The 20,975-nt window shown below is 40.2% G+C and overlaps 6 protein-coding genes across 6 annotated transcripts, besides 1 other annotated feature; 2 read left to right on the top strand and 4 right to left on the bottom strand.

Moving 5' to 3' along the window:
* The first annotated feature begins 434 nt into the window (after positions 1–434).
* Positions 435–3,929, top strand: BEWA_042040 (conserved hypothetical protein). Its single transcript, XM_004833561.1, has 5 exons — positions 435–551; positions 590–676; positions 791–949; positions 3,523–3,726; positions 3,762–3,929. The coding sequence occupies exons 1-5, from the start codon at positions 480–482 to the stop codon at positions 3,912–3,914; spliced, it is 675 nt and encodes a 224-aa protein (XP_004833618.1). The 5' UTR covers positions 435–479; the 3' UTR covers positions 3,915–3,929.
* Positions 2,283–2,308: a microsatellite.
* A 15-nt stretch (positions 3,930–3,944) lies between the features above and the next one.
* Positions 3,945–6,029, bottom strand: BEWA_042030 (conserved hypothetical protein; the record flags this gene model as incomplete). Its single annotated transcript, XM_004833560.1, has 3 exons — positions 3,945–4,555; positions 4,592–5,033; positions 5,076–6,029. The coding sequence occupies 3 exons, from the start codon at positions 6,027–6,029 to the stop codon at positions 3,945–3,947; spliced, it is 2,007 nt and encodes a 668-aa protein (XP_004833617.1).
* A 356-nt stretch (positions 6,030–6,385) lies between these two features.
* BEWA_042020 (hypothetical protein) lies at positions 6,386–10,384 on the bottom strand (the record flags this gene model as incomplete). Its single annotated transcript, XM_004833559.1, has 1 exon — positions 6,386–10,384. One exon carries the CDS (start codon positions 10,382–10,384, stop codon positions 6,386–6,388), a length of 3,999 nt encoding a protein of 1,332 aa, XP_004833616.1.
* A 3,808-nt stretch (positions 10,385–14,192) lies between these two features.
* On the bottom strand, positions 14,193–16,211 carry BEWA_042010 (hypothetical protein; the record flags this gene model as incomplete). Its single annotated transcript, XM_004833558.1, has 1 exon — positions 14,193–16,211. The coding sequence occupies one exon, from the start codon at positions 16,209–16,211 to the stop codon at positions 14,193–14,195; it is 2,019 nt and encodes a 672-aa protein (XP_004833615.1).
* A 1,284-nt stretch (positions 16,212–17,495) lies between these two features.
* BEWA_042000 (hypothetical protein) lies at positions 17,496–18,755 on the top strand (the record flags this gene model as incomplete). The annotated part of the gene is made up of 1 exon (XM_004833557.1): positions 17,496–18,755. The coding sequence occupies one exon, from the start codon at positions 17,496–17,498 to the stop codon at positions 18,753–18,755; it is 1,260 nt and encodes a 419-aa protein (XP_004833614.1).
* Positions 18,756–19,295: 540 nt separating this feature from the next.
* Positions 19,296–20,297, bottom strand: BEWA_041990 (hypothetical protein; the record flags this gene model as incomplete). The annotated part of the gene is made up of 1 exon (XM_004833556.1): positions 19,296–20,297. One exon carries the CDS (start codon positions 20,295–20,297, stop codon positions 19,296–19,298), a length of 1,002 nt encoding a protein of 333 aa, XP_004833613.1.
* Between the last annotated feature and the right edge of the window lie 678 nt (positions 20,298–20,975).

The raw sequence follows: 20,975 nt of genomic DNA, 5'->3' as shown, positions 1-20,975 counted from the left end.
AAATTTTTTCGCCCAGTCACCAAGTATATATAACTACTCTGTTGTTAATCATGACAGAGTGCCCCTAGCTGGCTGGAGTAAGTGGAAGCGGTGGACGGCTTTGAATATGACCAAAGGACGGTACAATAGTCGCTCTCACGACATTTACACATACACCTAACGAGGGTCTATACCATAAATCTGCGTGCGAGTTAGATAAAGGAATTTGGAGGTCAAAGGAGATTCGAGAGAGGCGTAAAGCTACTCGTAGATCAAGTAGGAGCCTAGAAATTTAAAAAATCGCAATTTCTTGTTAAACAAAATGTAGTAGCGACGGCTAGTTAACAAAATGTGAACAGCTCGTGTCTAAAAGTTCTGAAGTGTGTATGCACGCATCTGCATTCTTGCGCTGTCGTTGTACGTGGCTATGCAAACGAATGGCGAATCTCGCAGCCATTACAAAAAGTTTAGCAGAGGTTTAAATTCTACCGTAAATTACCATGTGGAATTCCTTTACTGCCACGGCGGTGAGGGTCAGAGGAGGACCGCTCCTCAGTCCTTCCATCTTTAACGTAAGTCTTTGTATCTCTCTATGAACAAAAATGTGTAGACTACCGAGTCGAGCTATCGTGAATTGTCTAAATGGCAGCTGGACTATACCGTTTTTGGATTCAAAGAAGATTTACTCTCGGACAAGGTATGCTCTTTTCTCTTATTCTCCAGTCTTTTGTCAATTTCTACTAGTACCACGGTGTTATGCTAAAATGTGTATGCATTCATAGTCCAAGTACCCATTTATAACTCCATATAGGCGAGCATACCCGAAAAGGATTCCTGCGGATCCGAAGTTATGGACAAGAAAGCTGAAAGAGGATCCAGAAGGAGACCCACTTACTCTGCCAAGTTTACCAGAGCATTCTCGAGAGGAAGTGAAGATACATGCGAATCGTCAGATGCAGATGAAATCATGGTGAGTTTAATAAAAGCAATGCAAGTGCGTATTTGCTTTATGGTGATGTGCCATTGTGGATATGCATGAACTCTTGTGGATTTTTACCATTCCTTATGCACACAGTTGAGAAATTAGTGGATTACTACTGTGGAAGATACTATGAAGGAGACTAGACATAGTATAAGAGCCTGGAATATCCATGGAAGTAATTCGGATGACCGTTTTGATACTCATTCATCTTGTTCTGTGGATACTCTCTCTGACGGTTAGCTAGTTGTGAGGGAGGATGAATGTATGTCTATGTATGAGGAGTAGATAGGAGACTCATGGATCTCAGAGTTTTAAAGGATGGCAATACTGTTGAAATACGGGCCTATCCCGGATGAAACAGACTATCATTGGATGAGAGGTGACTATAATATCCATGTCTAAGGACTTTCTCTGAGCATCATGGTCTATACATTCTAGTAATAATGGTGGAAGAAGTAACAATTGAGCTCAAAAACAAGCCAAATAATAATAATACTACATATCAAGCAAGCACTTCTGCCGGAGGTAGTAATGTTACCATTACCGTCAAAAGATCTTTCTATCCTCTTGACCAAGGATCTGCTGCGAACTTCTACGAGTACAAACATGAGGATTCTGCTGGATCACCATTCACACTAAAAGAAGTTCAGGATGATGGAGAGCATATTCAAGGAATTCCTAAGAACATCTCTAATGTTACCTCGGTTTCCGCCTATTACTGGAAGCATGAGAATGGTGGACCTAAGACAACCCTGCTAGTGAAAGTAGTAAGGAATAATCCAAATGAAACCAAGTACTATGCCAATAGAAAGAGTGATACTGGTAGTAATGAGTGGATTGAACTTAATGGACGTACTCAACCTCCATTCATCTATGGTGACCTCGAAAGGACACTTGATGACCTAGTCTGTTCTAACTATAATGCGGTCACTATTGACCTTACTGGAGATACATCCTCTGCTATAGCTAACAGGGCGGAACCTTATTGTTGCCGTTGCCATGGTCCTATTACTAATGGCGATCAGCGAAAGATCACCGTTACTCTTGTGACAGTTTCCTGTAAACAGCATCGAACTTCCATTAAATGCTTCAAACAATCCGTTAAGACTGGTGGGACCAAATTGGCTGCCATTAAATACTATCCTAAAAAAGCCCAGGATAATAATGATCCCAAGAATAGAAGACGTATAAAACTAAGTGAGCACCAATTTCCTATTTCTTGCGCAGAAAGTATCTATGCATTAAACTGCGGACAGGATCCAGTGTTAATTTACGTCAAATGCGGAGACAAAGGTATTACTGGGTGGTTTAAAAAACCTGCTAATGGTAGTAGTAGTAGTAGTAGTACTACAGATACTGAACAGTGGAAAGAAGCTACTGACCTCAATAACATAAAACCAGTGGACTTGAATAATACTATGGATTGTGAAAAATATAACAAACTTATTAATGCACTAATAGAGTTTACTGAATGTCAAGGCTTGAAAACACGTCTTTGTCCTCAACAGCAACCTCCTCAGCCACCGCCTCCTTCTGGACTTCAAGGATCTACGGTTGAACATCTTGTTGGTGATAAATCTGTTAGTGGAGCTGAACCATCCCATGTTTCAGGACCTCGAGAATCTAAAGATGAACCCCTCTCTGAAAATCCTGGACAAAGACAAAATGGTGCTCCATCTCCCCTAGCTACTAATAATTGTGGAATTACTGCTACTAATGCTCTAGTTACCATTTGTAATGCTAAAGGAAAAGTTGCTCTTCTATCTCCTCCTGTAGAAGGTGGATTACCAGAACAATCATCAGAGCGATTACGTACTGAAGGTTCTGATGAATCCTCATCTCTAGTGGAACAAGGTACTCTTGAAGGTGCTATTGCTGGTCCACCCCCCGTTCCTGGTAGCGGTTCTATAGAGAGTAGTGGAGGATATGTTGATAAGCGAGGTGAACCTGCTCCTACTACTACTGAAACTGAAGAAACTACTAAAGGTACTTCTGGTGAACATACTGCATCTCAAACACGATCTCAAACTGTCGATAAAGGCTCTGAAGTTCCTGGAACACAAAACGTTGGTCAATCTCCTGAAGGTACTCTTCAAGATGCTGGTAACTCATCTGACATAGCTGCTAATAATCCTCAAGGTGTTCTTTCTGAAGCTGCTTCTACTGCTACTCCTTCTGGTAATGAAACTTCTGCTTCTGAAGGTGAAAAGGAACCTCTTACTGGTGGACTTCTTGAAGCTGCTGCTGGTTCTGTACTATGGACAGCGTTTGGATCTACCTCTGGTACTCTTGCCGGAGCTGGCGCAACATTTTTTGGAGGATGGAAACTCTATAATCGCTATAAAGGAGATCCTTGGGTTAGACAGATTTAATGGCTGTCTATGGAGATACCCTAGATACTAGCTTGGGTACTGATTGATTGATCCAATGGAGTACTTACGGTTGATAATTTGGAATGATCTTCTTAAGGTTTCTAGGAAATTGGCGTTTATAAGATTGCATTGAGTCTAAAGCACTATAATACCTACATTAAGTATACAATTCTCACATCTTACATTTAGGAAACTGCAAATGACATTCGTATGAAGAGAATATCTGAGTTCCACAAGTCTCTAACGAAAACAGTTAAACTCAAAAGCGGAATATTCCATGAACGTGTGTGTATAACATGCAGCAAGGACGGGAAAACCATAGAATGGTACAAAATAAAAGGAAAGGAGGTAGATAAAGAAAAGGGACCAATAGGGGAAATCAGCGTAGGAAAGGTAAGTGCATTCCATCCATATAAAAGATGCTGCAGATACTAACCGTCAAAACAAAGGCAGACAACTTGAAGCATTTGGAAATTCTCTGCCGCTCAGAGGCCTTTTTGTTCATGTTTAAAACTACAGCTGACAGAGAAGAATGGCAAACAGAACTAGAAAACTTTATAAAATTCATGAGGTTACCATAATTACTTTTTAAATTGTATGTTATAAATGGATCAAGTAACCCTTGAACGTGCATTTTCGATTGCATTCCTGATTTGCCTAATCTTTTCTATAACTTCTTCCTTAGCCTCCGATTTGCATGCAAGGTACATTTCTCCCTTTAGCCATTCCTGATACTCTTCAGAGTGCGGATCTTGGGGCCATTTTGTATGGAAAAGCTCATATCGCTTGCTTTGAGCCCATCTTACGGTCCTCTGGAACAGGTCCGGGAGGAACTCTCTGTCCCATCTTTTTATTAAAATGGCTGGCGAAAGTTCAACCCTATTCCTTTCGGCTTCCCACATTCTAAGCTGTCGTATAACATTTTCAGGAAAGGTGCTTGTATTTGTGGATGAAAAAAATCTAATAATCTCATGCGATGTAATTCCAGATTTAAACGCTCGTTGAGCTGATTCCCGAGTTAGCACGCCAACAACCATATTTGGTGTCCTGGCCTGCACTTCACAGAGAATGTTCAAAATGTCAAATTGCAAATTGTTGACAGTATAAACGTAAACTTTGAAGTTACTCTGGACAATAATCTTTGATGGAAGGTATTCCGATGTAAATGAGATGCTCGTGTGCACGCTAAGGGGTGAATTTGAAGGTACCAGATTTTTAGGGCCTAAAGGAGACAAATTTACAAAGTATACCAACTTACCAACTATAAAAGAAAGGTCCAAAACATAAAATGGTCCCTTTATACTCTTGTAATAGACAATTCCAAGCTCATAAAGTAGTCTCAGTATTCTAAATTGCGATTTTGTGAGTGATTTTGTCGAAAAGGAGTCGCCAGGACGTGCCTGGGAGAGAGACAACAATAAAAGAAGAGAATCTGTGACAGATTCCAGTGCGGCATCTATGCACTCGATGGAAGATTTATCCTCCTGCCCATCTTTATCAAGAGAAGACGTTAAATGTGAGAGTAGTCCATTCTCCAAGTTTTGCAAATAGCCAACTATAAGGGAAATCAGCTGACTCTTGACGTCCTTTAGCAACCAACTCAGAGTTTGGCGGTTTAAAGGGGTACTATTACTATATCTAACCTCTCCAGATTTTTCATTCGGCTTCACATACCTTGTCATTCCGAACCTCTCAAATATCTGCAAAATGTACGTCACACATAAAGGCAGAGAAAAACAAACCTGAAAGAGATCCTGGCTTACAACCTTTGACTTTTTATTCAGCTTGCGTATCCTTTTTTCGAGAATTTGGACATTTTCTCCTTGTGGATTTTCCTTCTTTAGCTTTTTCAAATTCTCGGTAAGTTCGTAAATATGACAAGCCTTTCTTATAGCCTTTTTTGTGACGAGAAACTCTACCAAAATCTTGAGTTTATTCTTGGCATGACTAGTCAAATTGGATATCTTGACTGATTCACCAGGATTTCTGGGCGAAGAATCGTTAGGGGTATCCACGGACACTTGATTCTGTGTATAATCCAAACTCTTGTTTGCGTTCTCCATGTCAACGTCTCCACTCTCTACTAAATCACGTGAATCGTTCAAGTTATCCATAAAGTCTGAGCCAGATGCCAAAGTGTTGCCAACGTCCATTGACTTGTCTGACGCTCCCATAGTGTCCGTTTCTAATTCCTTCTTGTTTACGTTCTTTGGGGTGAAACTGTCGGATATGTTCTCCTTCTTGACCTCCTCTGGCTTTAAATTTTGTGTATCTTCGCCAAAAGTTCCCTGAAAGCGACCCAAAAACGTGAGTTCGTTGTCATAGGTGATTGGTGTGTTTGATAAAAGTGCGATAAAACCATCTCTAAAGTCTGAATTCAGTTTTAACTGCTGTTTTCCGTCCTTTGAAGTCTCCGAGATGTAGAGGATCTTGTAGGACTGCAAAACTGATAGAGACTGGCGCAATTCTCCGATTGCGTCGGAGCTCATCCATAGTTTAAGGGCACGTTCACTCACAGCCTGCTGAATATACAAGAGACGAAAGATTATCAGCTGTTCCAGCTCCCCTAGGCTCCTGAAAATCGCCCGAAGGCAGGCCCTGCTTAAAAATAGACGATGCCACACACGTTCATCCAATTGCTTTAAATAGTTGAAAATATTATCACCAATCGCCGAGTGATCTACATCTACCTCCATGGTAGACACCAAGAAATTGGTACTGAAGTCGACTCTTCCTCCTACCGACGGGCAACAATCCGACCACAGTGAGGATGGAGAGGCTCTGGACAAACTACCGGCTAGATGAAAAGTGAGGATAAAGAACATGTACATGAAAGCAAATAAGTATTAAAGCTACCGTTCCGTATCTAATGATCAAAACGAGATCCAAGGGGTATGTTTTAACCCAGTGGCACCCTCGATACAATTAAATCTTAAAGCTGCAATGTTGTGAAATTCAAAAGCACATTTTCCCAAATGTCACTTTACAATCATTTGCTACATTTTATGTCTTTAGGCGAGTCATGCAAGTGTGGCATTACTCCTTTTTAAAGTTACGCAGCCTTAGCTGCAGCGGCAGCTGCTGGTGTAACAACACCGGGTACTCCTTCTACACCGGTTGAAGTAGTTTGCACCGCAGAAGAATCCTCAGTAGAAGCCGAGTGTTGACCTGAAGAACCCGTTGTTGATACTTCAGATGATCTTGTAGCTTCCTGATTTGGCGCTCCAGCTGGTTGTCCAGTTCCTGTTTGAGTATTGAGCTGCTGATTGCTGTCAGATTCTCTGCTCGCATCTGCTCTAACAGTATCTTTAGCTTCATCACCCCTGAGGTTTGAGGTGGCATCATCAACAGTCTTAGGCTTGTGCTCAGCTACAAATTTCTTTTGAAACTCTCCAAGAAATTTGTTAAAGGTCTTATCGGTAATAACTTCTTCCCACCATTGGTCTTGAGCATCTCTGGCAAAATACAAGCTCTTGTATCCAGTGTAAACCTCCACAAGTATTGGTTCCTCTCCATGGAAATATACATGGGCACGAACTACCTGGCCAAAGAAAAGACCACCAACTTCATCTTGGCCCACCTTCATCTTACCAATAGTAAATACAGCATCAGGATCCTCAGCTGCAGTCTTAGGTGATGGCTCATGAGTATACTTCTTGATACCGTTAATTGGTGATCTTGGCCCTGTGATTGTTACCATAGCATCCTCATTACTATAAACAGCCTGATCCTTAGTAGCGGGGATAGTCCCTATTTTCAGTGTAACCAATCTTCCTAATCTTTCAGATATGGCGCGCAATTTTTTATTCAAAGAATCACCAACAAGCTCTGCATCGAGTGTAACATATCTAACCCATATTCCTCTTTTATTTACATGAAAATAATGGTATTTCTTATCATTTTCTATCCTTGAAACAACTTCAACAAGAAGGGGAATCATATCAACGTCCTTCTTGTAGAATGCTGTGACGGATTCAACATAAGGTAACGGAAGTTCAGAAACAAATAAATCTAAGCTATTGTGTTCCAAACTCTCTAATCTAAATGTACCAAAAGTGGCTTGCTGACCATCTCCCTTGGGTACTTTATGAGTACACTTTGTAATTTTGACTGATTTAGCAGGAGCCGTGGATGAAGTTAAGGGTGCAATAAGAGGAAGATCAAACTCAGATGATTCTACAGTGACATTTCGCTTATCAACCTGATAAGGTTTAAAGTTACCAATATCCAAAACGAAATGCCTCTGCAAATCATTGTCCACAATAGATAATAACCATTTCAGAACATTCACAGCTGCAGCAGAACCTTTATTAGGTTTATTATCGATTTCCACCCAAACTCCAAAACCATCATGCCTAAAATAAACATGTTCAGTAGGCGCTGGATTACCTCCAGCAGCACCAGCTACAGGTTTTACAATTTCTACAACAAGTGGAGTACCTTTTCCATCCTTGAAGACAGAAAATTCTGTAAATTCTACTCCCACAGGCAATCCACGTTGCAAAAAATTACCGTCAACAAACTTCCTCACAGAGATAGCAGAAGTTGGCTCTTTCTTAGTATGTGTCAACTTCTTATATCCTGACAAACCATTATTATTGACCTCTTTCACAGCAATGGTGAGCGTATGAGCTGTGTATTCTCCCTCCCTAGATAGATCCAAGAACGTAACCTTGGAGGCCTTATCAGCTATATCTGTTAACTTCTCTTTTAGCTTATCTCCTAAAGCATCATCAAACTTTACCGGTGACCAAGACCCATCCCAGTTGTTAAAAAAGAAGTAAGAATGTTTTGATACAAATTCCAACAACAACGGAGCATCATTCTTACAGTAGACGTGAACTTTATGAACGGAATCATTATGCAACTCAGATAAATCTATAGATTGTAGGGATCTTTGATATAACAATTTTCCAACCTTTAGATTAGCAGCATTAGATGATGAAGTGTGTGTATAAATATCATATCCTTCCAAAGATTGCTTGAGAGTTTTTTCAACTTTAACAGTAACTCCATTTGTCAGGTATTTAAAGTTATCACGAATATATCCCACATCCAGGTCGATTGGATTACCAATCTTATCTCTAATAGTGAAGAGGAGTGCAGAAAGTGCGTGATCGTCGAGTGCATCTTGGAATACACCATGCAAAGCCCATCTATTTCCATCATTCATATGAACAAAGTACTTATGAGTAGCCCTATCATAAACATCAGCAAGTACGGGGACCTTGTCATTCAACCAGTAAACTGTCATTTTCGACGCCTTACCAATTTGAAGACCAAAAAGTTGTTGGTCACCGAGGGTAAGTTTGTCGACAGTAAAGACAGAAGTATCATTAACAACCACTTTATCAGGGTTACTGGACTTTGTTTTATGTGATAACACATGAACATATGGCGAAAATCCAAAGAAATCTAGCGGAGACTCAATAATTTCCACATCAATATATTCTACAGAATTATCTGAGCCTGGTTTTTTGTTAAGTTCATAAGAAACTTTCCCATCAATTTTAAGAGAAATAAGATTACCAAAATCCCTCTTCAATTCAGTGAACTTTGCTTCCAATTTCATGGCAGTAGTTACATTTCCTTCGGTCTTATTTACAGCAACAGAATCGAGTGAAAATTCTGACCAAACTCCATTACCATTGTTCTGATAATTAACTGTCCTATCAGAACTTTCCCCTTTTGCGGGAGGTAAAAGGGCTTGAATCAAAAGGGGGAATTCTGACCCGTCCTTAAAAAATACATCTATCTTCTTTACAGGAACTTTAGGTAAACCGTACGCCAATGTACCCTCATAAAAATATTTACCAACAGTAAAAGTACCATCAGAGGCGGCTGGGTTCTTAGCGTGCGAAAATCTTTTGTAACCAGTAGGAATTTCAGAAACAGTCGCACCATCTTTAGGGTCATCTGTCACAGTGATATTTGCCTTGGATAAATGAGTGTAACTCTCTTTCTTGTCAAGATGCAAATTCACGAATCCACTCAAGTCAAAGTTAAGCTTATCGATCAAATCTTCAATTTCTCTATTTGTTAACCTCCTTGTGACATTTACCTTAGCAGTATCCACACCCTCTGTCAAGACCTCCCAGACATTTCCCTTGAATACATAATAAACATTGTCAACCATCAATGGATCATAAAAGTCCAACTTAATCAGCAATGGAACACCATTCCACAAGTAGACAGAGAGACCCAAAAGTGGATCAGAAGGAAGAGAAGCGGGGAAGGTTACTCCAGATCTGTCATCAAACAATTTTCCAAGTATCGATGGATGTGGAAAACTGTGGAAAAGGAGGGTAAATCCGAGTGATGAATTGCTTTGTTTGGCCAAGCTAACAGTAACATCACGACCGTCGTGCGTCACGACATAACTATCACCAGAATCAGCATCAAGAACTCTTGAAACATTGGCTGCACCTATGTTGCCCAATCTGACATTAATCTCGGCAAGCTTTGCCTTGAGTTCTTCATCAGTCAAAGCGGCGCCATCAGCGGAAGTTGGTAACAATTCCCATGCAGGAGCTCCATGCTCACCTGCATTCACAAAGTAGACAAACTTCTTTGCTGCACCCTCAGTACCAGCGACTTCCAACCTCAACAACAGTGGTGTCTCAACCCAAAAGTAAACTACAACAGCAGAAATAGCCTCAGCTGGAAGACCGTCGAGAAGACGACCGTGTGATTCAGCTTCAGCAAAAACTGCAGGAGTAGACAACCTATGAGTGTGTCCCTCAAAACCCTTCAAGTCAGTAACAACTGGTGCCTTGGCAACAACAGTCTCCAACTCAGAACCACCAGCCTTTACAAGAAACTGGAGTCTACCCAACTCTGGCAGATCTCCGAATGATGGAGCTGGTACAGGCTCTGGCTCTGGTTCATCAATTCCAGAGTGAGATCCGGCTGGAAATCTAGAGCCCTGAGCGGCTGGAGCTGCAACCTCCTTGGCGCCTCCGCTTTTCATGTTCCATACAACGTAGGAACCACCCAAAGCCATAGCAACCAGGAGGGAAATTAAAACGATTGGTCCTTTAGCCAGTGTCATTTTCCAAGGCTATAGTCTACACATCAGACAAACTATACGAGGAAATGTCTCCTATACTCTTGCACTCAAACGTGCTATATTCTCAAAGACTAGAGATAGGAGTTAAAGCAAATTTGATCTGTTGGTGCGGAATGTGTAGCACGAGTAGTCCCTAATGTGTATGGGGAAAAATAACCAAAAATGCAAAGGGGAGGAACCTCGTAAAACCTAAAAAAGGTGTCTATTCCATTTTGTCCATCGAATACCTTTAGGATTTGCGGAAACTTATACCCTGCGCCAGCCCACAAAAGGGCGCCCTATCTACCCCGTTGGATGCACATCCAGGCATATGCGCCCATTGTCCATAAAGCTGGAGATTTAAATCCGCCAGTGAGTTGGAAATTTCATGTCTTGTTGCACTTTTCACGAAAATGTCCAGTATAACTGTCTTTCTCTCTCTTACACTCTCTCGGGAACTCCATCTCTGCTTAATTGGCTAAATCTCCATTTAACCTCTTCAGATGCTATCCAGTACCATTTTTAATGGTCTATACTTGCTATATCAACCGTCTAATGTGAAATGTGTGCGAGATTTGGTCACTTTAAGGCCTCCAGGAAAACTACATTAGCACTGCCTACAACCCCGAAACAGAGACTCTCTACCCCTGTATCAAGGAGCGCCAGTCGTATAGTGTATGCGAGGTCTACCATATAGTCATTCCTGAGCCAAAATATCCCGCTTAAATTCGGTATTAAAGTCTAGAATAAAACAAAGGATACGGATTACTATTGCACAAGTACCAGGCGAAATGCGTACATATTTGTGTCACAGCACGAAGGAATGTATACATAAAACTACGAAATTATGTGCCAAGGGCAATTCTAAAATGTTGCTAAAGGGCGATTATGTACTGCTGAAAACTACCTTATCTTTTACCAAGTTGCAAATCGAGACTGATCGGAAAATCCGATCCTGAGCCGGAACCTTTGCGCAGGCTCAGGGAGTCCAAATATTTGTCATTCCTTAAAATACAATCTATTCCCCATCAGTTAATAGGGAAGATGAAATTTTATAGTCTACGTAAACATAGTCACATATGGACCGTGAATTCACCTTGGTGTAAAGTTGCCAGTGTCCAATGTGGTTGCATTAAATCTTTGAGTATTGTGTAGTAAACCAAAGCTGCAAAATTAGAGAGGATCTTCACCGATAGCAATTTTCTGAAATGTCTCGTGGAAGAAGAGAATGCAACACAAATACAACACCGCCAAATTCGGTGCTACCATACATATCAAAATGCAGAGATCTATTAATATTGCATAGTTCATTTTCAGATATCCAAATGGTTCCTCCGGTGAGGTAAACAAATCCGCAAACTAAATGTGAAGAAATTGAAATGTAGAATCTCACAGGGGCTGAGAAATGTGTCAAGAGACTACAAATAGAGAGAACAGGCCCTTCTAGCGAGTATAGCTGAATTTTTCAGTGTAATTTGTGAAAGCAAAGGTACTTGGCAAGGGTATTGCATTAGGAACTTATCTGCAGTTGGCTACAAGAAGCAAAACATGAAAAGACAAGAAACCACCGAATACGAAGAAACAACTTTTAAAAATAGTTTAATCTTTCGTATGGGGAAGATAATTAAAACATTGGTATATTCATTTATACTGAAACAATATGCGAATACACCATATTGAGACAAATCCATCCACCACTATAAAGCACGAAACCACCACGTTTCTTACTCTAAAGAGACTGTAAAAGCGTAATTAGAGCTGGTTTAAGAAATGGATTTTTCTATGCAAAGTTTGCCACGAGGTTGTTAAAGATACCATCATTAGTCAGTCATGAAAGGTACACATTCCATCTGTAAAACTCAAACTTTGGCATTTGACCAGGCAGAATGTTTTTAAAATGTTTGTATGAAACAATCTACCTTTTATGCACACTTTCCAGCGCCGTAATTCAAATGTATTCTAGTGCAGTACAATGGCAACTGCCCCTGTTCTAAATCACAGGAAGATCGAATAAATCCCACATATACCAATCTCCTACGATTCTTCTAGGTTTAAACTTATATTTTACAGTAAATTACAGGCTTCTAAAATTCCTACCTTCTACAGACATCACGTGCCCGGTGGTAAGCTGCTACAACATACTTCCCGGAATCAACTAGGCTTTGAAATTCAAGCTTGAATCTATAATGTTAGTGAGGATTTTGTAGAATGGAATGAATTGGGGATCTCAATTGTAGCCCCCAAATGCCTAGGTAGCACACCTGCAAAAGAATGGTTTATAATACGCAAATATTGCAACTAATCACATACACAAGGGAGATATGTGAATGATAAAAATAAGTTTTAAAGCATGGAAATGAGAATTTACCCTTCCCCGTGATTATGAGGAAGAAAATGAGTTGTGATCTCACTCAAACCCAATTTGAATGAGGAGCATGTAGTTCTATTATTCACAATATAACGAGCTATTTTGTGATTTTCTGGTGTATTTAACGTCATGTTTATAAATTCTAATGCTTAAAGATCGAATTATCCTGTCTATTCGGGAGACATCTATGGAGGTAACTAGGGACCTCCACCTTCCATACTCTCCAACAGTCCATATAAACAGTAGATAATCATTCATGATAAATGCTAGTTACAAATTTTGCTTGCATTTTACGCAGCGAATGTATCCAAATCGATGATACAAAGTAGGGGAAGAAGAAAAGTACCCAGGGCTCCACAGTATGACTGCGCCGATATTTTGTGGAGATTGTTCGAGTTTTAAAGCGGCAAAACGGTACTTAATATATTACCTCCCTGGTACTAGAGCTGAGAATCCGATGTTGTCCGTCTAGCCTGACCACCGTCAAAGTCGGGAGAGGGCTCCCGTAGCAGCCCAGGAAACTCATTACCATTCTTGGCGTGTTTAAATCTCTTTTACCTTTTTAACTCCACAAATTCCAAGTAAAAGATGCCGATTTATGTCTCTCCTCTTCCATCTTCTGTAAGTTCTGATTCTTCAACAGGATTCAGACTTTCTCGGAAATGATACTGTAATGGAATAACTCTCTTCTTGTGCATCAGGCTAACCTGTGAGGATCTCGTATACGTATGTTCCAGTCGCTCCCTTTCTTCCTTCAAATCATGCTGGCAGCTTTGCCAGCATCATTCTGAGATACTGGCACCAAGACTCCCTAGTGGTGCATTTTACATTCTTACTCGGGATATTTGTACCTTTATATTCCAAAAGGGTTGTATAAAGACTCTTCTTGGCATATACTTAGTCCCTCTCCTATGAACATTTGCCACAAACTAGTCATTGGTACATTCATTTCAAAGTCTCATCTAGAAACCTGTCACCTGGGAATTCATTCGTTCAATATCCCAAGGAGGTGCTGTTACTTCCGGGTGCTACCTTCCACATCAACAATGTGTACCAGAAGACATATTTTACTCGTATAAAGGTGATAGGGATAACCTTGATTCCTCCTCTAAATGATACTATAAACTGGAGCCATTGTGTGACCTGGGATTTCCATACATGCCAAGAGTTGATGAGGATACTACAAAACTTGTAAATTCAACCAACTAAAATATTCATGGTGGATAAAATCCCTCCAGCCCGAAATAAAAACTGGGTCTATGCGGGGCATTGCTAAAAGGACCGAGTCAGTAAACCTCGATACCAGATTAAAAAATATACTAGCATGTAGAAATTAAACAAGTATAATTTAAAACACTCGTACAATTTTACGATGAAATGTTATGCAAAATCAAAATGTATGTATAGTACACAAGCGCATTCCAGTTGCATGTATCACTTTGCTTACAACTCCACATTCTCTCCAAGATAAACTTCCGACTTTAGTATAGCATCTGTCTGAACATCAGCGGTAAAGGCCAGTTCGAATTCACTCTGTTCAACAGCTGAAATATTAGCACCCATCTTCATAAAGTGATACTTTTTGCCATCAATGGTGAGAATGAGATACTTTGCGACTCCATACTTGTAATACAAAATGCTTTCGGTACATTTAGCTTTACCCTCACCATTCCAAACTGCCTGGAATCCATTAATTACCTCTCCAATGGCATGTCCTGGTAGAGCTGTGCATCTTACAGTTTCAAATCCAACCGATATAAATTTAGAAACCCTGACTTGTGCATCATTTGGATTTGAAAGATCAAGTTTAAATAGAGGAGTAGTTTGTTCTTCCTCCTTGCTTTCCCTCTCCCTTTTACCAAATTTAAATCCAAAGAGTGCTCCCTTTGGAGCTTTATCCTCTGTTTCCTCCACTTGTTGTTCTCCCTGGAGTTTCTTAGCTTCTGCCTGCTTAACTTCTTTGGCAGAAATTGCAAGTTGCGAATCAAATTGACGTTTGGACAATGAACGCCATGATCCCTTGGAATTTCCATAAAGTATAGGATCCTTTTTCCCGACTAAATACAACTTGAGATATTTGGGCTTCTCAGATATGTAATAAGCAGTAACATGCTTGCACCTTTCATTTTTCTCAGCCTTCCACACAGGTTCTTCGCCAACATGAACATTGGATATAGTGGAATTGCCCCTTGGCATAAAGTCAGAAAAACTGATATCATTTTCTTGTCCAACACCAACAAGGACTCTATCATAGTCGGCGGATTGGGAAATGTCTAAGTCGATATCTTCTCCATCAGGAGACTGCTTCTCTGAAACAATTGACGAGAATACGCTGCCAGAGATAGATCCTGTCTCATCTGTAGAGTCATCAGCATCCCTTTCCTTGATGATATCACTTGCGGTGCTATTAAAATCCTCCCTTGTAACTGCCTGGAACTCACCATCAACGTTCTTGTAATACAACAACTTTTTAAAGGTGTGATCGGCGAAAAGCTTGATGGAAACCAATTTTACTGTAGGTCCTTGCCAGCCAATTGCAACAGAGCCAGCAGTTTCACCGTCAAAACCCATCCATATGACAGAGTCACCAAATTTAACCTTGGTAACTTGGTAGCCTGCCCTTGAGTTTGCGGTTGCGGTCCTGAGCCCTCCCTTGGACTTGTGAGTGACTTGGAATTTCTCCTCGTCGGCTGGTTGAGTTACATCAAAGTCAAGTTGTTCAACAGTTTCTATGGATGATTTGAGCTTTTTGGAAGCTTCGTCAAAAGTCCCCTTATCAACATGCTTCCATTCTCCATTTACCTTTTCAAAGTAAAGTGCCTCTCCCTGAGTTTCCAGGGAGAGCAAATGAACCTCACCCTTAAATTTACGCAAGGCAACTAGCGAGGAAGTCTCGCTTCCAGATGGTTCCCATATGGGCTCTTCTCCATCAAATACTGAGTCAAAGGCGTAATTTCCCTTTGGAGTAAAGGAGACGACGTCCAGTCCATCCAAAACCTGCTCCTTTAATTTGAAGATGCTGCTTTCACCTTTTTGTTGAATATCCAGTTTTACTGGAATACTAGAAGCGCCCTTTTTCCACTCTTCAACTGCAGTGTTGAAGTCTTCTTCGCTTACAATGACGATGGATCCGTCGATTTTCTTTGCAAAGACGGATTCCGTCTGGCCGTTTCCACCGACGATGACAAGTTTTACTGCCTCGATGGAATCTCCTCCCTTTAACATCTGGACTTCAGTGCAGTCCTTTCCTTGCTCGTCCCAGATGTTATCATCTCCGTAGCTAACTCTTCTCAAAATGTACTTTGGCTTTGGCTTAACTCTGACCTCGTCGTAGTTTACTCCGCTATCCAGAGGCTCTACATCAAAGAGATCCTCGTTGATATTTCCGATATCCAACTCTACTGGCAGCTTGAATGCGGCGCAAGCAGCCACGGCAAAGACAAAAAACCTCAAGACGATCATTGTCGGTGTGTAACAAGTGTGTGCGTCTATACAAAAACTCGCGCTACTTATGCACGATGTGTATGTATATTACAGAAGAGGGATCAATCCAGAGAACGTATCTTCTGTAAGCACCTTCTAAACTTTCTGTTTTCCGGCAAACGGCCACTTGTCTACCATCACTGTATGGGGAGTGCACTCGGCTAGCTACAAAACGCGCAAGGCTACGGTTTCCATACCATATTGTCGCTCTTTTGTACGTATTAGTTCCACTGGATGCGGTAATGGCGTTCCACTGCGGGTGTATACGTCGCCGATCAACCACGGAGGGTGTCTCTGCTAGATGCTCCTAAAGGGGCCATTAATGCCCATTGGACAAGGTAAATTCGTGCTGTTATTATGTTTCATTATTGTAACATCATGTATTTGGTGCATGAAGCCCGGAAGGTCCGAGATGTCTGGGTGAATCTCTTGCATGCTCCAGTGTAGTCAGTCCCTTTTGTTGGCGTTACGGATGGTCCACTCGGGAGAATGTCTCTAGGTTTGTAACTATATCGTTTGGTGGTTCAAAGAATGAGGTTTTGTCTGCTGGCCTTGGGATTGGCAGAGTTTAACCAATGGGCAGGAAACTGCCCTCTGTGTTGAATTGTGAATAGTCTGTCTCGTAAACCCGTAAAACAGTCGTCTAAATTCCACGTAAACATCTCCAAAAGTTTTTCTATATAAGCCTTCACTAGCCATATTCCTAACTGCTGGAGTGGTAACTTGTTCATTCTTATGGGTATCTGTCTCTCGCCACAAACGCTTTCTTACTTCCAACAGTCTGTTTTCCATCACCCTTAACTATCATTAGATCACTCCTGTAAGGTCTTCTTCATCCTCAACCTAGCATGCATAGCTCTCTGTAGAGGATCCAAAGTCCCTAAGAATGGAGTAGTTCAAGCCCATCTTGTATCTCTGCCCTTGTTTGTCTAGACCTATAGTCTTTTGTCACGCCTATTGTCTCTTCTTTACATAGTTACCACCATTCATCCATACTGGCCATTCTGCTCACACCAGTTGAGACATGAATGGAGTACTACCATGGAAAAATGGTATGAGAGGAACTGATTTAACATGCTTGGCAACAATGTAGTATTAGTGGTAAGAGTGTTGATACACCTCTTCTTATGATGGCAGTGTTTAATGGATAGACGTCCAAAGGAAACAGAGACCATCATTGGATGAAACTAGACTACTAATAAGCTGTAATGGCAGTGTTCTGGGATTTGTTCTGAGCATCGTTGTCTATACACCTTAGTAATAATGGCGAATGAAGAAGTAATCATTAAGCTCTTACAAAAGCCTAAGGGAGATCCTCCAGCTGCTAAGGAATATAATGGAGGTGGTAATGGTGTTACTATTAAAGTCAAAAGAACCACTCACCCTCCTGGGTCTGACTTCTACAGGTATGAACACAGGGCTGATAATGGAGGAAAGTTCACACTCTTGGAAATCTTGGATGATAATGGTAAAAAAATAAATCTTCCTAAAGTTAAAAATGTTCCAGAACTCCCAAAGAATAATGTTAACTCGGTTTCTGCCTATTACTGGAAGCATGATAATGAGAATCCTAGTAAGGTTCTCGTGGTAGGGGTTACCACTGAATCAGATGGAACTAAGTATTATGCCAAAAGTAGTGGCAGTCCTAAATGGCATCGATTTAATTTCAGTTCTCCTCCCAAACAATCTCTTCCACCTGAGGACCTAGAGAAAAAACTGGATGACTTTAACTGTAAACGCAACAAGGCTGTAACCATAGATCTTTACTATGTTGTATCTAAGGATGGTATCAAGAATGGAAAAGGAACACAGTATTGTTGCTATAACCATTACCATAGAGGGGCTGAAAAGGTCACTGTTACCCCTGTGACAATTCCCTGCGCACAATGTGGTCACAATGCAAGCTCTATTTCATATCAAAAGCACTCCATCAGTGATAGCAGATATAGTATTGCTGCTATCAAGTACAATGAAGGTGGTCAGTATAGTGGTAAAAAGAAGAGTATAAAACTAACTGGGTTAGACTTTCCCACCTCTGATGTAGAAAGCATCTATGCATTATACTCTAATAAAACTAAGGAACCTGTATTGATCTATCTTTATTCACCTAAATCTAATGCTAAAGGTTGGTACCATAAGGGAACTCAGGATAGTAAACCATGGACAGAAATCCCTAATCTCAAAGATATAACACCGGAGATCATTAATAACTGTAAGGAGGATAACTGGTCCAAACTTAAGGGTGCACTAGAGAGTGTTGGATGTGGTCCTAATCCTGGAGATACTCATCCTCAACTAGCCTCTCATTTTACTGCTAATATTCCTAAACCCTTTTCTGCTCTTTTTCCCAAACTTGCTGCTGAAGCTCAACTTCAGGCAGTTTCTTCTGATGACGAATCTCCAGGAGATAATACCACTGCCATAATAGGAGGAGCAGTTGGTGGAACAATAGGAACAGGTCTCATCGGTGTTGCTGCGTGGAAGGGCCCCGCTCTACTTGCACAACTAATTGCTCGCCTGTAATGTACTCCTCTCTTGTTGGTGTACTGGAATGATAGGGAGTCTATAGCCTTAACTCTTGGTATACAGTACTACTCGTTTTGTTATAGAGGTACATGTTATGAGAGTACTTCCATCATTTGCTTATTCTTGCTATTGCTCTTTGTGAGTGTCTAATGGTATAAATAACTTCCTTCGTTTCTCTAGTTGCTGGAGGTAGTAAGGAATGTGATATATGCAAAAACTACTTCAAGGACATTTTGGATAGTGGTAAGACTGTTTGTAAGAGTGACAAGGACAAGTGTCTTAGCGTAGCCATTTATTACCCTTCTCATTTAATTTAGCAAGGCTATGGATTTGGAAAGGTGGCTCAGAGACTACATTATATCCATTGGATGAACCACGGTTTACAAATCCGCTATTGATGTATTCATTCTAAACAGTTCCCATGTTTTATATGGAAGTTTATAGGATCTGGAAACGACAGCTAAATTATGAATGCATGTTATGGAACTAATTGGAAATTCCGGGGACAGATAGTAGTTAGAAAGCAGTTAACATGTATTACGATCTTAGACTTGCTAGGAATCGTATTCCCCTAAGTATTAAACTTTTATCCTGGGAAAATATTATGCAGTATGCTTCACATGTGCTAAAAAGGCTGAAAGTTCCAAGTACAGCGCACGCTATGGGTAGCTTTATTATCTGGAAAATGTTATAGTTTTCTTTATTTATTTCCTTTAAAAAACTTGTAACTCCTTGTTTTTCATATGCAGAAAGTGGTGCATTATTAGCTAGAATCCAATTTGAGCCATACATCATCTCTCTTGTGAACCATCCACCTTTATAATCTCCATCTTCAAGTTGTAGATAGATCAAGGGTATCCTGTTCTTATAGTGATATACACATGCACGTCGAAATTCACTGATTGTTTCAAGTCCGGTAAAGTTGATAGAACCTTCTTTAATCCTTCCAACTTTGTCATACCAATATTTAGTATGATGATCACACATGGTGTAGTTGGAATTACTAACTTTTTCCAGTTCTATCAGACATTTATTACAACTTGGACAATTGTAATTACCATCGATACGGTTAATATCAATGATGTGAGCATTATTTCTACTACAGTTCTGTTTATCAAGTTTCTTTAGAATCTCATTCAACGTTATATGACGTTGGAAATCCCATTTATCATACTCCTTTGAAGGTGTATAGTATTCTGACTTTCCATCTACCTCTATGAGGAGAGGATTTTTACGATCTTCATCTCTAGTCCAATAATAAATCGAAACAAAGTCGCTTCCAAAGTGACCGCAATAGATTCCGGTGTTCTTTCCCTCGTTTTTTACCTCAGAAATTTTGTACCTAGCCTCTGCACGATGTTTAACTTGTATATACCCCGGAAAATTTTTTAGTCCAGAATATTCTTCTACTGTAACATAATTCCCAGAGGATTCATCTTTGTAATAATAGAACTTTCTTCCGTGAGAATCAATACTTATATTATCTTTATTTGGTTTGAAGCTTATATCTATTTTCATAACTCTATCTTTTTGACTCATCGAGATATGCTGTGAGGAAAATATGCCTATTATACAATTTTAAGTTTAAAGGATGCGATAATATCAATGATCCTATGGATCCAGTGATTTTCCAGTAGACTAAGAAGATGATGAAGACATTTTTGATCAGTCGAACTACCCTTCAACAAGTGAATAAATTAATGCGGATTTGTTAAAAAATATGATCCCCATCCTAGTTGCATGCAGGAGTTTTTTATAAAATAGGTGACATTTAACAAAAGTACCTACCATGATGATAACTAATAGCAAACTATAATTCATGGAATTAAAGTTGTAATGGCCTCTGTGGAATAGATATGGCGCAATTTGCACAATAAAAATATGGCTTAATGGTTTTAGTACCCAGCTCTTATTCCTTAACTTGCTCACAAAATTTATTCTTTACTTGTTTTATTGAATCATGAATCATTCTTTGCTTTTTTAAACTTTTAAACGCTCTTATCATCCATATAGTGCTCGATATTATGGCACTGTATCCGTAAATTTCCATTGAGGGATAGACATTTAAGAATGTGAGATATAGTATTTAACCAACATAATACTAAAGTGTAAATTTAGTCTATAGCGGATTATTATAGTGACTCGGTTGCCACCATGCAATTTTTACACATGCAGAGCCTAAAAGGGCCTTTCGTGGATTAAATAGAACAAACGAAG

This window comes from Theileria equi (assembly GCF_000342415.1).
Source record: "Theileria equi strain WA chromosome 2 map unlocalized gcontig_1105316255037, whole genome shotgun sequence".
Classification (NCBI taxonomy): Eukaryota; Apicomplexa; class Aconoidasida; order Piroplasmida; family Theileriidae; genus Theileria; species Theileria equi.
This window is presented reverse-complemented; position numbering and strand designations above follow the sequence as displayed.